Below are 13,844 nucleotides of genomic sequence, written 5' to 3'. Positions count from 1 at the left end.
CTCCAACCCCTTCCCCATCTCAATCATCAATCTAGTTCAGCAGTCTGTGCAATTAAAGCTGGCTTCCGGGACCATAGCTTATGGAAACCTGCTCAGCCCACCAGATCAGTCCCATTTAACTTCAGGTTTTTTTCAGCTGACACACCCAGTCTATACAAAGTGTGGCCTTCTTGCCACCTTTTGCCATTCCCCAACCAGGCTCCATTTTTGTGATTCTTTGAAAGCTGATTTGGAGAAGGCCCATCCAAGATCCTGATTCCCATCTGTTTACTGACCCATAAGCTCAATTAGCAACCACAATTAGGAGTCCTGGGGTTGTGGTAATTGAGTGAATCTATGACGTGCCTTGCTTTACAATCGCTTCATACAAATGACTGTGATTCTATGCCCAATTGTGGTCATAAGTCTACAAATCTTTAGCAATTGTTCAGTTAGATCTGTGATATTTTATTTTTTATTTATTTATTTTTCAATTTATATACCGCCCTTATCCCTGAGGACTCAGGGCAGTGCACAGCCAGAATTAAAAACATGAAATACAAATATTAAAAACAATTAAAATCTATATAAATTTGGCCCAAAATTTAAAAAACCACAAACCAATTAAACATTTAAAAATTTAAAAAAAATTTCTTCCTAAGCCAGCCCGGCTTGCTGGAAAAAGTGGGTTTTAAGGGCACGGCGGAAGGCACTGAGGTCTTGGATTCTCCTTATCTCTGGGGGCAGCTGATTCCAGAGGGTAGATGCCCCCACAGAGAAGGCTCTCCCCCTGGGGGTCACCAGCCTACATTGTTTGGCTGATGGCACCCTGAGGAGGCCCTCTCTGTGGGAGCGCACGGGTCGCTGGGAGGTCGTCGGTAGCAGCAGGCGGTCTCGAAGATAGCTAGGCCCTATGCCATGGAGCGCTTTAAAGGTGATAACCAACACCTTGAAGCGCACCCGGAAGACCACCGGGAGCCAGTGCAGTTCGCGCAGGAGCGGTGTTACATGGGAGCGCCATGCTGCTCCCATCACTACCCACGCTGCTGCGTTCTGGACCAGCTGGAGCCTCCGGGTGCCCCTCAAGGGGAGCCCCATGTAGAGAGCATTGCAGTAGTCAAGGCGAGAGATGACGAGGGCGTGAGTGACTGTGCACAGGGAATCCCGATCAAGAAAGGGCCGCAACTGGCAAATCAGGCGAACCTAATAAAAGGTCCCCTTGGTTACAGCCGTCAGATGTTCCTCCAAGGACAGCTGCATATCCAGGAGGACTCCCAGATTGCGAGCCCTTTCTGTGGGGGCCAAGGACTCGCCCCCAATAGTCAGTGATGGAGTCAACTGATGAGTAACTTTGCAATCAATCCTGGCATTTATGACCTTCACAGGTCAGTAAAGCAAAGGAAAGCTGATTTAAGATCCTAAGATGAGTTGTGATTTCACTTAGTGACTGTTTTGCTTAATGACTGAATTGCTTGTCCCAATTGTAGTTGCTAAACAGTAAAAACCATCTTCAAATCTTTAAGGTAAAGGTAAAAGTTCCCCCTGGACATATGTGCTAATCATTCCCGACTCTAGGGGGCGGTGCTCATCTGCTTTTCAAAGCCGAAAAGCCAGCGCTGTCCGAAGGCATCTCTGTGGTCATGTGGCTGGCATGACTAAACGCCAAAGGTGCACGGAATGCTTTTACCTTCCCACCAAAAATGGTCCCTATTTTTGCATTTTTTATGTGTTTTCGAACTGCTAGGTTGGCAAAAGCAACCTAGCAACCTCCAGGTGCCGTCAGCCAAACAATATCGACTGGCGGCCCCTAGGGAGAGGGCCTTCTCTGTGGGGGCACCTACTATCTGGAACGAGCTCCCCCCGGAGATACGGAGGATCCCGGATCTGCGCACCTTCCGACGTGCTTTGAAGACACTCCTATTCCAGCAGGCCGGCCTGGCCTAATTTTCTGTCTTTCTTTTAAATTTTAAATTGAAATTTTAATTTGTTTTAAATTTATTGGGAATTTTAATTGTCTCAGGCAAAATTATTTAATTTGGTTTTAATTATGTTTTTTAACTTTTGTATTTATGTGTTTTATTTTGTGCCTGTTCACCGCCCTGAGTCCTTTGGGAGTAGGGCGGTATACAAATTTAATAAAATGAAAAAAAAGCTGGGACAAGTAACGGGAATTCACCTGGTTATCCAGCACTAGGGATTCAAACTGTTGAACTGCCGACCTTTCAATCAACAAGCTCAGCATCTTAGCCGCTGAGCCACCGGGTTCCCTCTTCAAATCTTTAACCACTATCTTTTAACTCCCTCCCCCCTCCAAAAGCCCAATGAGAATACTTTGGAAACCTAGAATACTTAATTAGGAAGGTCCAATTTGGAAAGCTGAATTAAAAGAGCAGAGTAAATGGAAAGACAGAGATGAGATACATATAGGCCTAATTCATAATAGTATACTAAGTCATAGTGTGAATCATATCTTTCATCTTAGCAGGAATTTGTACTATTACAATGAAGAAGACTTTTCTATATGTCAACAATATATTGTCATCCTTTGCAAAATAATGTTTTATTTTTTTAATTAAAAATACACACTTTACATAAAAACATATACTATAGTATAAGATATTATTAAATGTCAAAACCAGATTTCTTCACAGTAGGCAACTCTGATTAAATACATTTCCATGCAACACAAAGATAATTTTTATTCTAAAATGAGTGGTGGGATTCACATCCAAAATTTTGTATTTGAAAAATTACTCTATTTAAATCATGCCAGACAAGATAAAATTCAAAAGAAACAGATTAATGTTATATCCAAGTCACAGTTTAATAGTTTCTGCATGCACAAGCAGTCAGCACTGTCAAAAAGTCCATTTATAATAAATATTTCATTAAGAAAATATACAAAATCCAACTAGACAAGCAGTTCAATTTTTTCTTCAGCATCAGTGAGGGATATTGTCTACCCATATTAAGGTGGTTAACTGGAGGATGAGGCAGAGGGCACAGAGCTATTACTCTGGTGCCACTTAACATGCTGGCACTGATGGTAACTTTCTCATTTTGCTTAGAGGCCTTGTACTCTTAAAACAGAAAAGCAAGATGGGCAGTATTGAGCTTCAGATTTAGTGATGTAGACCATAGGTAACTGAGCAAGATTTGACCGGGTTCTTGACTTTATAGTCAGTCAGGACACATATAAAGACTACAAAATTATATAGTTTTATATAACTTTATTAACAGTATGGCTATAAAAACAGGAGCAGTCAGCTCCTGTACAGTTGCCTGCGGTCCATGTGGCAGACAACTTTGTCTCTGAAGATGCTAGGTAGAATTGCTGCAAAATGTCAGGAAATCTGTTCCCTAAACCAATCACTAAATCCTGAAGCTCAATACTATTAAACAGATAACTGGCCATGAAAAGCTATCCCCAGAAAAGTAAGTTAGTATTTGAAGAATCCCAATACGTTGAGTTAAAATCCATAAAAATGGCTTTCATATAAAACAGCTACCTATGGAGTAATGACCAAACTAAAATACAGCAATCCTTGAAAGCATTCTCCAAGCCATCCTCTTCGTATATTAAAAGCACCAGCCATAATAAAAAGTGTATTCTCCACCATCTCAATGAAACTCACCCAGCTCCCAAAGGATCACCCTGACATACTTTCTTTCAGAGAACTTGAGCTAACAAGAGTACAGAGTACATAATGGAGTATTTATTTTGGAAAACAGTTCCACTGACTATGTGGCTATATCCATGCCACCTCGATCAATATAGTGAGTGTGTGTGTGTGTGTGTGTGTACATTCAATTGTGTCCGATTATCAGAAACTGCCTGGACAAGTCCCTGCAATTTTCAAGATTTCAGAAATGGCTTGCCATTGCCTCCTTCCTAAGGCTGAAAAGCCCAGCTGGCTTTGTGCTTAAGATGGGACTAGAACTCACTGTCTCCTGGTCTCCTTGATACCTTAACTACTACACAATATCCTTAACAAAGGGTAAAACAGAGCCTTTAAGCCAAGTACATTAGCCCCATCATTTATATTGCATGATGTAACTGATATATTGTATGCTAATTGTTTTCATACCTCCTTTGTTTTTTTATACAAGGAGCTTAAAGCATTATTCATAGGACGTCCTTTCATTTTTCCTGCAAAAACAACTCTGTGAGGTAGGTTGCCTGAGAAAAGAGTCACTAGCTCAAAATCACCCATCAAGCTTCTAAGACTAATCTGAGGCTTCTCACTCGTAGTCCTACTCATTGGTAAAATGAGACTTGAAGCAGAAAAAGAGGAAATGATCAGAATGCAGTTATTGTATTTCTGTAAGATTTCCAAATTGTCCAAAAGACAATAGAAACATTATACCTGAATGGGAGAACTGAACAAAAAGCATTGTTATATGTTTGTCATTAACAGAACACATAACTTAAAACGTGCCCTGCACTTTGAAGCTGTTTTTTTTGTGTAATTCTCTATTAACTGCAGCTATTTGAAGGAAATTGTACTCATTTCTCATTTATGAATTTCAGTTAAGTGCAAATATAAATCCTTTCTAACATTCTATTTTTAGTTGTAACAGTGCAAATATCACTGTTAAGAGTGTTACATACCCAACATTTCTGAGAAATTCCTGATTCAAAACAGTTAAAAGGCCAATGACTCAGGTTAATGTGCATATAATTGGAATGGTAAATGCAAAATAAACATTAATGCAGAACAATTTTCAATAATTTACCTAAAGAAATAGAGCTCATAAACAAAACTTTGCTTTTTAAAATTATTTTTTGCTACTTTTACTGTTTAAAGTAAATTAAAAAGTAATATACTTAGAAGCCAATAAGAAAGATACTAGATTTAATTCAATTTCCAGAATATGTTTAAAAGCTTTTGTAAATTCTTATTGGCTTAAAAAAGAGATCAAATAGCATACTTTAAAGTTCATATCTGCTTCTGGTACTACTTAGAAAGCAGTAAATACCACAAAATGGGAAAAAAACAATCTTTCTGAAAGCATAGTCTCCTGCATAAGAAAACAAAGTGGGATCTACAACCAAGCCAATATGCATGTAACAATACAGCGTTTTTAATGATAATCTCATCTTCAAAACTGTAATATTATATAAAAATATTCTATATCAGTATAATTTATTTGGAACATGGCTTTCAGGAAACCACTTATAAAAAGTAGCCCATAAATTTAATTCTCTACTTTAAAAAAAAAAATCTAAAATCAGAAAGGCATTTTTCAATAGAATAGGAAGATTTTCTTCTATGTTAACAAATATTTAGAATACTTATTATTTTAAGTATAAAGAAAAAATTCACATTAGTTATAAAAATATTTGATAATAAAAGGATATATATCATGGTAGCATAAGCCCTTAGGCAATAGCAGTCCATCTGATCAACACTTTTGACTTTGCCTCCATAATCAATCCTGAGACTAGTCTGATATTGATGTTACATTACTCACATGTTCTGTCTAAAAAACTTTTACATAATTTTCTTTGTTGAAAAAAAAAAGTTTTAACATTTTTTTTAACAAAACAAAATATTTCTTAGGCAATGTAATTTTACTCCTGCTAATTAGCATTATGCTTCTTTAGAAATGGCAATCTTCATAGGAACAAAGTTAACAAACATTAAAAAATGTTGACAAATATATTTTGTATGTGCCTAATGAAACACAATAGGCACAGGATTGAAAGTGTACATAAACTATTACTTTGCATACTGAATGTCAAACGATTACAGGTAGTCCTCAGGTTACAACCACAATTAAGCCCAAAATGTATGTTGTTAAGTAAGACATTTAAGTGAGTTTTGCCTCATTTTATGACCTTTTTTGCCACGGTTGTTAAGTGAATCACTTCAGTTGATAAGTTAGTTAAGTGAATCTGGCTTCCTCATTGGCTTTGCTTCTGAGAAATTCACAAAAGCTGATCACATGGCCTTAGGATGCAGCAACGGTCATATGTATGAAACAGTTGCCAAGCATTTGAAATCTGATCACATGATCATGGGGATGCTGCAAAGGTCTTAAGTGTGAAAAATGGTCATAAGTCACTTTTTTCATTGCCATTGTAACTTTGAAGGGTCACTGAACGAACTGTTGTAAGTCAAGGACTACCTGTACTGTTCAGCTTCAGACAAAATCAGTTTATTATTTGTAAAAATAAGAAATGACTATCAGTGAAGAAAAGATTTAAAATACAAATGTTTCAAATTAGAGAGATACTACAGTAGGTCCTTGACATGACAATTGAGCCCAAAGTTTCTGTTGCTAAGTTAAATGAATTTTGCACCAATTTATTATCTTTCTTGCCAGTTGTTAAGTGAATTGTGCAGTTAAGAAACACAGTTGTTAACTAAATCTGGCTTCCCCACTGACTTTGTCAGATGTTTGCAAAAGCTGATTATATGACCCTGGGACTCTTCAACCTTTGTAAATACATACCAGTTGACAAGCATCCAAATCATGAATCATGGAGATGCTGCAATGGTTGTGTGAAAATCGGTCATAAGTCACTTTCTGCAGACTTCAGTCATTAAATGAATGGTTATCAATAGAGGACTATCTGTAGTCTGGTAAAAAGAATAAGAAGTCCTTGACGTATGACCATAATTGTGACCAGAATTTCCTTTGTAAGTTATTGCAGTTATAAAATGGACTGGATTTTACAACCATTTTTACAATTGTTAAATGAATAACCACAGTTAAGTAATTCATGTGATCATTAAGCAGATCCACCATGCCCAGTGGACATAATTTAAATCAGCTGGGAAGATAGTAAATTGTGCTCATGTACCTGCAGGATGCAGCAGCCAGTCGTAAATGCAAACCAATAGCCAAGCACCAAATTGTGATCACATGACCAGAGGTATGGTGTCCCAGACATTAAGTACAGGTTGTAAATTATTTTTTCTGGCCATTGTAACTTTGAACCATTGTAAAACAAACAGTTGTAAGTTGAGCACTATCTGTACTTAACTGTTCACATACTGGAAGACGAACAGCATGACAGCATTATTCAGTACTATATTTTATGGAAGAAGCTTGAGTTCTGTAAAAGTAAGATGATCCTACTAAAGTTTGTTATTTTCTATAAACTTACAAAAACTGCTGGTTTCAGAGGTCCTTAAAAATTTGCAGTCACTTCTAGTATTTCAGCCTGCTCATTCCCATTTCTTATCAATCTAGGTAATGAAAGTAAAAGTCACCAAACTACACACACCCTTGCTATAGTTGCAGAAGTTGCTAAGCTGTGGGAAAGCACTTAACTTGTAAATGCTACTGTGTTTCCCCGAAAATAAGACCCTGTCTTATATTTTTTTGAAACCTGAAATAAGCGCTTGGCCTTATTGCCATGCGCTCAGAAGCCCGATTGAGCTTAGGGGATCAGGGGATGTCTTATTTTGGGGAAAACAGGGTAGCATAAGGGGAGAATACATAAAGGAATGTTTGGCTTTCTTGACCCATTCTTTTAAGAAGTACGTGTAACCACAGGGATGTCAATTTCAATGGCAGAGTGCCGTGATCGCGCAGAATATGGCTGGGAGGCATAGCTGTGCACACTAGGGGCATGCGAATATAGAGGCTGCCAGAAAGGGGAAGGTAGAGTCTTGCATGCACAGTACCAGAGGCATAAAAGAATAGCTGTAAATAATAAGCCACCTGCACTGGCAATAGCAATATAAACAGAAATGTCAAAGGTGAAAACAGGCTCATATTTCTGATTCAACTCTCTATTATGGAAGATAACCCAAACTGATGGTATCAGGCAAGTGACACAAGCAAGAAGAAAGAAAAGGCCGGCCACAAGATGGCAGCCTGCACTATTGATGAGGCACCTGACCTGCTTGATGTTGGGCACTGTGGATACAAAGGCGGTGTTACACATGCCAATTAAACAGAGAAAAAGGGCCAAGACGGTGGTCAACATGCTAATGGGAAGAGCCAACTGGAGGACACGCAAATCTAGCTGATCGACTGCTATGTACCATTCAGTGTCATAAATGACACAGTCTTTGCTCCCATCAAAGCGAACACACTTAATCCACAGCCCAGTGTAAACCGTCACGTTCTTTTCATTTTTGTTAAAGGTGTAGAGTCGCATTTGTCTCCAGTTTGGAAGCAGTGCCGCTGCAATGAGTCCTGATAAAGCAGCTGTTCCAGAGAGGAAGGCTAGGACTGTCGCAGCATGAACGTCCCGGCAGCCCATTGCAATAGGTGAAAAAGGTTCCTGTAAAAATTGGGAAACAGCACCAAGTTAACTTGTATAAGAATTCATTTCAATGTGATGAAAAAAACCAAGAAGAAATGGTGGATACAGCTGAACGTCAGATTCTTTACTGTAAATGATTCAATGTTATCAGCATATCACCTAATAGCATTGGTAATTCTCGACTTATGACCATAGTGGAACCTGCTCATTTACAACTGCAGCTCACAATGGCTAACTCACGATGGGGAGATCTAATTTGATCTCCCATTCTTATTCTCCCCAATGAATTGTTAAATAAACACACTGGTTATTATGCACTGTTACAGCTTGTGTGCCCTAGTGATGGGGAAGGCACTTGGAGGCCTTGCACAGGCCCAGATCTGCCTGCTCCGGGCCTCCCAAGCTCCTCACGCCATCCCTGAAGCATCTGGTGCTTCACTCCCTGTCCCTCGGGATTTCTGGCCAGTCAGCCCTGGAAGGGAGCCTAAAGGAGCCACTGGTGCACAAAGGGCAGGTAGAGCCAAGCATACTACTTCCCATCCAGCAACCCAAGGGACTTGCAGGACTTGACCTGTTTCCAGCCAGGCCACTTAAGACAGCCTAAAACTGGGCAATAGAAGCCACCAGAACAGGAGGCTGTTAAATCTTTTAGGCTCAGTCTACTTCTTATCCAGCATCCCAGGCATTTGCAAGTTTTGACTCTACCCCACATTCAGCTCCATGGCCCAACAGCAGTGAATTTACCTTTTTGCAGAGTAGCTTGGCTGATGCCATGCAAGGCTCAGCTTTCTCATAAAGCTGCTGGCCTCATGGCAACTTCATTCTATTCTGCAAGCAAGCAGTACTTCTCAAGAGACTGCTGGGATTTTTTAAGAAGGCTTCACAAATAAACAGAGCACAGCTAAGCTTTGGAGTAGGCTGAGGCTTGCAGGGACCCAACAGGATAGGTGAGGGAGATAGCTGTGGGGGAAGGGGGGCATTGCAGTTTCCTGCAGTTGGTCATAAGGGTGAATAATGGCAGGGGCACTGAAGTGGCTGTAAGATTAAGGCATAGTCATAAATACCTTTGGATGGTCTGTCGTAACTTCAAACAATCGCCAAGCTGTAAGTCAATGACTACCTATAATATATTAAATTTGGTCACAAAAAGTAATGCAAATGATCAATATAATTATTTGAACCAGTTTCTTAAGAGCCACAACCCCTTATTTACTTACTTGAAAATAAGGTTAAATGAATTAAATTGACTGTCAAGTAAATGAGCATATTAAATAAGTTTCTACTTCTTGATCTACATTCAACCATATTCAACCATTTAATGGCAAAGGAATGTAATTTTAATACAAAAAGCTATGTTACACTAAAATAATTCCCAAAAAATGTAAAAACAGACTCAATTACTGAGCATGTGTCTATTTGTAATTTTAGCTATAGTACAAGCACATACAGAATTTGCTATCTGACTTTTTAATTAAAACTAATTTGTACTGGTCTAAATCTAACCATGTTATTATTATTTTTTTTATTTGATTTATATGCCATCCTTCTCCAGAGACTCAGGGCGGCTTACAATGAGTTAAGCAATGTTATTATCTGTAAACCAAGATAAGTACTATTCCTCAGCCCTGAGAATGGAATTTAATTTAAAGGTGTAGTAAAATTCAGATTAATAGAAGAACTCACGTAAGTAGACCAATGTGTCTATAGCAAATATAGCTATATTTTGGTCAGTGGCCATGTTTGCATACATTTATAAGATAGGATTCCATTGAAATTCAATTTATCATTAATAAGCTGAATATTAGCATACTTAGCCCATTCACTTGCATTTTGCTCCTCGCATTTGCATGACTGTTAAACATACAGAAACACAGAAGCTTAGCATGATGCCCAAACTCACCTTGGAATCTTTGTTCTGCATGAATGCAAAAGAGTGCAGTTAATCATAGCAACTCTAAAATACTTCAATTCTATTGTAAAAAGTTCCCATATCAGAGCAAAATATCTAATTTCAGACACTGATTCTTAGGTTTTCTTTTCATTAATCTGTTGGCATCGGCAAACTTCTTTTTTAAATGCCTGGCCCTTAACTATTTTTAATAGATACATTTCCAATTTACAATATTGCTCTACACAGATGCATAGTTGTCATGGACTTGTGCACTTAAACTAGACAGAACTTAAATATTACACTGAAGGAGAGCTGTCACTGTCATTTTAGCATTCACGATAAACTGATCAATCACTGTGTAACATAATTTTGGATCAGATGACTTGAAAACACTTTCTTCTCAACTGTTTCTCTCACATTTTGATAAATCAGTGGTACAGAATACAAACTGAAACTAAGATGCTATGTTCTTCCATTTATTCTGCAAGTGCTAAAATGAATGAAACTGACAACCACCAACTCCTTACATAAAGAAAACATATTTTAAACCAATTTGTGTCTTCAGGCAAAATATCTAATATAGATGCTAAATCTATAAGAATCAGAAGCATCAACGAATCCTTCATTATCTTTCTCCAAGACAGTATTTTCTCAAGGGCAATATTTTAGGTGAACACTTTATTCTGCTCATGCTCCTCAACATTATGTTGAAGGTACATTCAAAAATGAATTTGTATTATTTGCAGGCAGCAAATCCCTCATTCAAATATCTGAGTGAGGCATGCTTTTTCTTAATTTCCAGTTGCAAGAATGGTGTGGGTACATGTAACTATATTGTAGAGATATGTCCATACAGAAAATCCAATGCCAAGTATGTAAACCATTGCGTAGACACCGAGTTCTTAAATATAGTAAAATGCAGTTGCCATTCTTTTTAACACAGGAAACATGAATCTTAACATACTGAAAATCAATTACGTTCATTAAGCTTTTCTATAGCTTCATGTATCTACCATTGTCTTTAAACTGGTCATCTGCCAAAAAACCCCCAACAGTCGTTCATAATTCTAAGTATTCAAAATCATTCAAAGAGCATAAAAATATCCATAATGTTTTCAACATAATATATATCTCAAATCAGAGTATGGAACCAAAATAGACACGGCATAGGCCATGCATACCTCATTCAGCCCCCAATCAGTTCTATACAGTATATGATTAAAAAAGCCAAGAAAACATGTTGCAATATGGTAAGACACTTACTTGTACACCGTATCTAACTTTCTTCAATCCCAATTACTGTAATCAAGAAAAATTAAAAATCATTATTAAACTGAAACATTCAAAAACAACTAAATAAAAACAATACGAAGTATTGTATTTTGTTTGCATTACTGTTTATGGCTACAATGATGAAAGACACTGACAGTAAGTTACAGCAGATGAGTTAAATTACGATTCAGGACAACATATAAATACCTATTTGAAACATGCAATTAAGAGACAATTAGAGTTCTACCAGCCAACTTGATTCATCCTCTGCCTCAAAGCAGCCAACCAGAAAATTTGTAAAGACTATTTAAAGATAGGGGTGTTGCCCTTCACAAATTTATCCAATTTCAATTTCAATTCATCTAAATCAGATCCCATAACAACTTGTGGCATCAAATCTTATAAAGCGGTAACTATATTTTTTTTCTTATCTATCCCACCAAATCTTTTCATAGGATGGCCCCTAATTTTAAATATTTTTTTTAAAAAAGTGTTTCCTTCCAAGTATTAGAATATTTGGCTTACAGGAATAGGCTCTGGTAGGCAGGCGACAAGATCCCCTCAAGAGGTTGCTGAATTACAATTCCCATCCGCCTCCCTCATCATTCAAACCAACCATGCTGATTTGAAATGCTGGATCTTGTGCTTCAGGAACATCTTTGTTATCACAGTTACCCAATTTTGCATTGGCAGATAAGCCTCTGACACTCAATGAGGCAGAGTCGCAGTATAAGTATAACAAACAATCGTAATAATAATTATACAATCGCATTTCATAGAAATGAACACTACACCGATAAAAAGCCCTAGCGGTCTAAACCGGCAGGAAAGAAAACTCATTAATGTATAATGAAAATTGGCATCTTTGTTGATAAACAGATAGGCAGACAGACAGCAAATCTCCCCTTTCTAACCTGCTTCCCACGCACAAAGCACACAATTGCAAACACCGAATCCATCTTCGATCTCCCGGATTTTCAGGAAGTGGCTGCCTTTTCCAGGTCTGCCCAAAGCTTCCTGGGACTGTAGTTTCTCTCCACAGTTCTCTTAGTTTCCACGTGCTTCCAAAGACTACAATTCCCAACATCCTCCTTTAATAGAGATTACTGAAGTCTACACCTTCCCGGCTGTAATTGAGGTTGTCCTTTGAGGACCGGATCGGGATTAATTGCCAAAAGGAAGCGGTTTGAGTGAAATGAGCTTTCGCCTTCGAGACTTCTAGTTGTTAGGGTTGCTTTACCGCAGTTTTTTTTTTTTAAACAAGCCAGTGTGAATTCTGCGAATGGATTTTTATCCTAAAAATATTAAAATGGATGTTTAATTACAAAATATATAGAAAGTACAGTTATTCTCTTGCGACGCTTTAAGTTTCATTTTGAAGAGGTGTTTTTAATGAACATTAGTAAAGTTATCGTTAGGACAAAAAACAAGTTCAGTTCCTGCAATGCATCCGTGGACCCACTATTGATCAGATAGTGATCAGATAGTGATAGTCAGATCTCGCAACTCTAGTTTGAACCAACGATAGCCAAGTTTTAAAGTAGTTGCTGATTTGGCATTAGAAAGACAGCAAGTTGCCCTTGTTTAAAAGGGGAAAGCATACACAGCCAAATCTTAGATCTAGGGAAAATTGACGTGACATTTTATAGGAAAGTAAAATGGGAATGGCCATCTCACACAAATCTGAATATGGTGCAATGGGTGTTCTTGATTTTCAGCAACTATAATCAGAGGGATGCAAAGGGTTGCCAAAAAGGAATAAAAGTCTACAAGCCCTGGGCTTTCATTTTACTCATCTCTGCCTTCAGGGAATTTACAGCATAACTAGATGGAAGTTTATTCAGAAGCTAGTTCTACTGGCTAGATAAAACCAGCCATTATATATCTAATAAGCCACAGGTTATGGCATGATGAAACGTGTACATCCATTATGGCTTAATCAACTATTTTCACAATAAATTATAGCTTAGCAGGATGTATTAACCAGGTGGCTTCTCTCTTTCTCCAATTTGGTCTCCACTCCCAACTCCACTTCCTAGAATACTAATGTACAAGCTTCATTACTGCCTTTCCATTTCTCCAAACAATGTAGGAGAACGAGAAGCTATCAATTGTCTAACTCACCACCTTTTTTGAATCATTTAGAAAACTTCCGTCTACAGAACAAGAAATTTTATAGACCACCATCCTCCCAGGTAGTTAAAATTCCCCAATGGGTACATTATATTCTGAACTCCAAGTATTTTCAACCCTAATGTTAGATTTTGCATTCATTTTTCATTAGATATGAAGTGCAAAACTAGATACATGTATGAACTATTGAATGACATTCTATGAATCGTCATTTCATACTAAGATGTTTGGTTGAATAAACCATAACTGACTAGATTTGCATAATATAGCATTAGAATTATAGAGCTGGAAGGGACCTTGAAGGTCTTCTAGTCAAACCCCATGTTCAAACAGATCCTATAT

General features: G+C 37.9%; 1 protein-coding gene across 3 annotated transcripts; it reads right to left on the bottom strand.

Annotated features, from left to right (window-relative positions):
- Positions 1 to 6,129: 6,129 nt before the first annotated feature.
- Positions 6,130 to 12,945, bottom strand: CLDN12 (claudin 12). 3 transcript variants are annotated; one of them, XM_060684454.2, is made up of 5 exons: positions 12,284 to 12,945; positions 11,361 to 11,396; positions 10,107 to 10,121; positions 9,271 to 9,326; positions 6,130 to 8,224 (listed from the first exon to the last, which is right to left on the bottom strand). In XM_060684454.2, exon 5 carries the CDS (start codon positions 8,201 to 8,203, stop codon positions 7,466 to 7,468), a length of 738 nt encoding a protein of 245 aa, XP_060540437.1. In that variant the 5' UTR covers positions 8,204 to 8,224; positions 9,271 to 9,326; positions 10,107 to 10,121; positions 11,361 to 11,396; positions 12,284 to 12,945; the 3' UTR covers positions 6,130 to 7,465. The 3 variants fall into 3 exon arrangements, with proteins under 3 accessions (XP_060540437.1, XP_087748986.1, XP_034258553.1); XM_087892860.1 differs by lacking the exon at positions 10,107 to 10,121 and adding an exon at positions 10,017 to 10,057; XM_034402662.3 differs by lacking the exon at positions 10,107 to 10,121.
- Between the last annotated feature and the right edge of the window lie 899 nt (positions 12,946 to 13,844).

Source organism: Pantherophis guttatus, chromosome 4 (genome assembly GCF_059756535.1).
Source record: "Pantherophis guttatus breed Tessera chromosome 4, ASM5975653v1, whole genome shotgun sequence".
In the NCBI taxonomy this organism is placed as follows: domain Eukaryota; kingdom Metazoa; phylum Chordata; class Lepidosauria; order Squamata; family Colubridae; genus Pantherophis; species Pantherophis guttatus.
The sequence above is the reverse complement of the archived record's forward strand: the minus strand, read 5'-3'. Positions and strand labels throughout refer to the sequence as shown.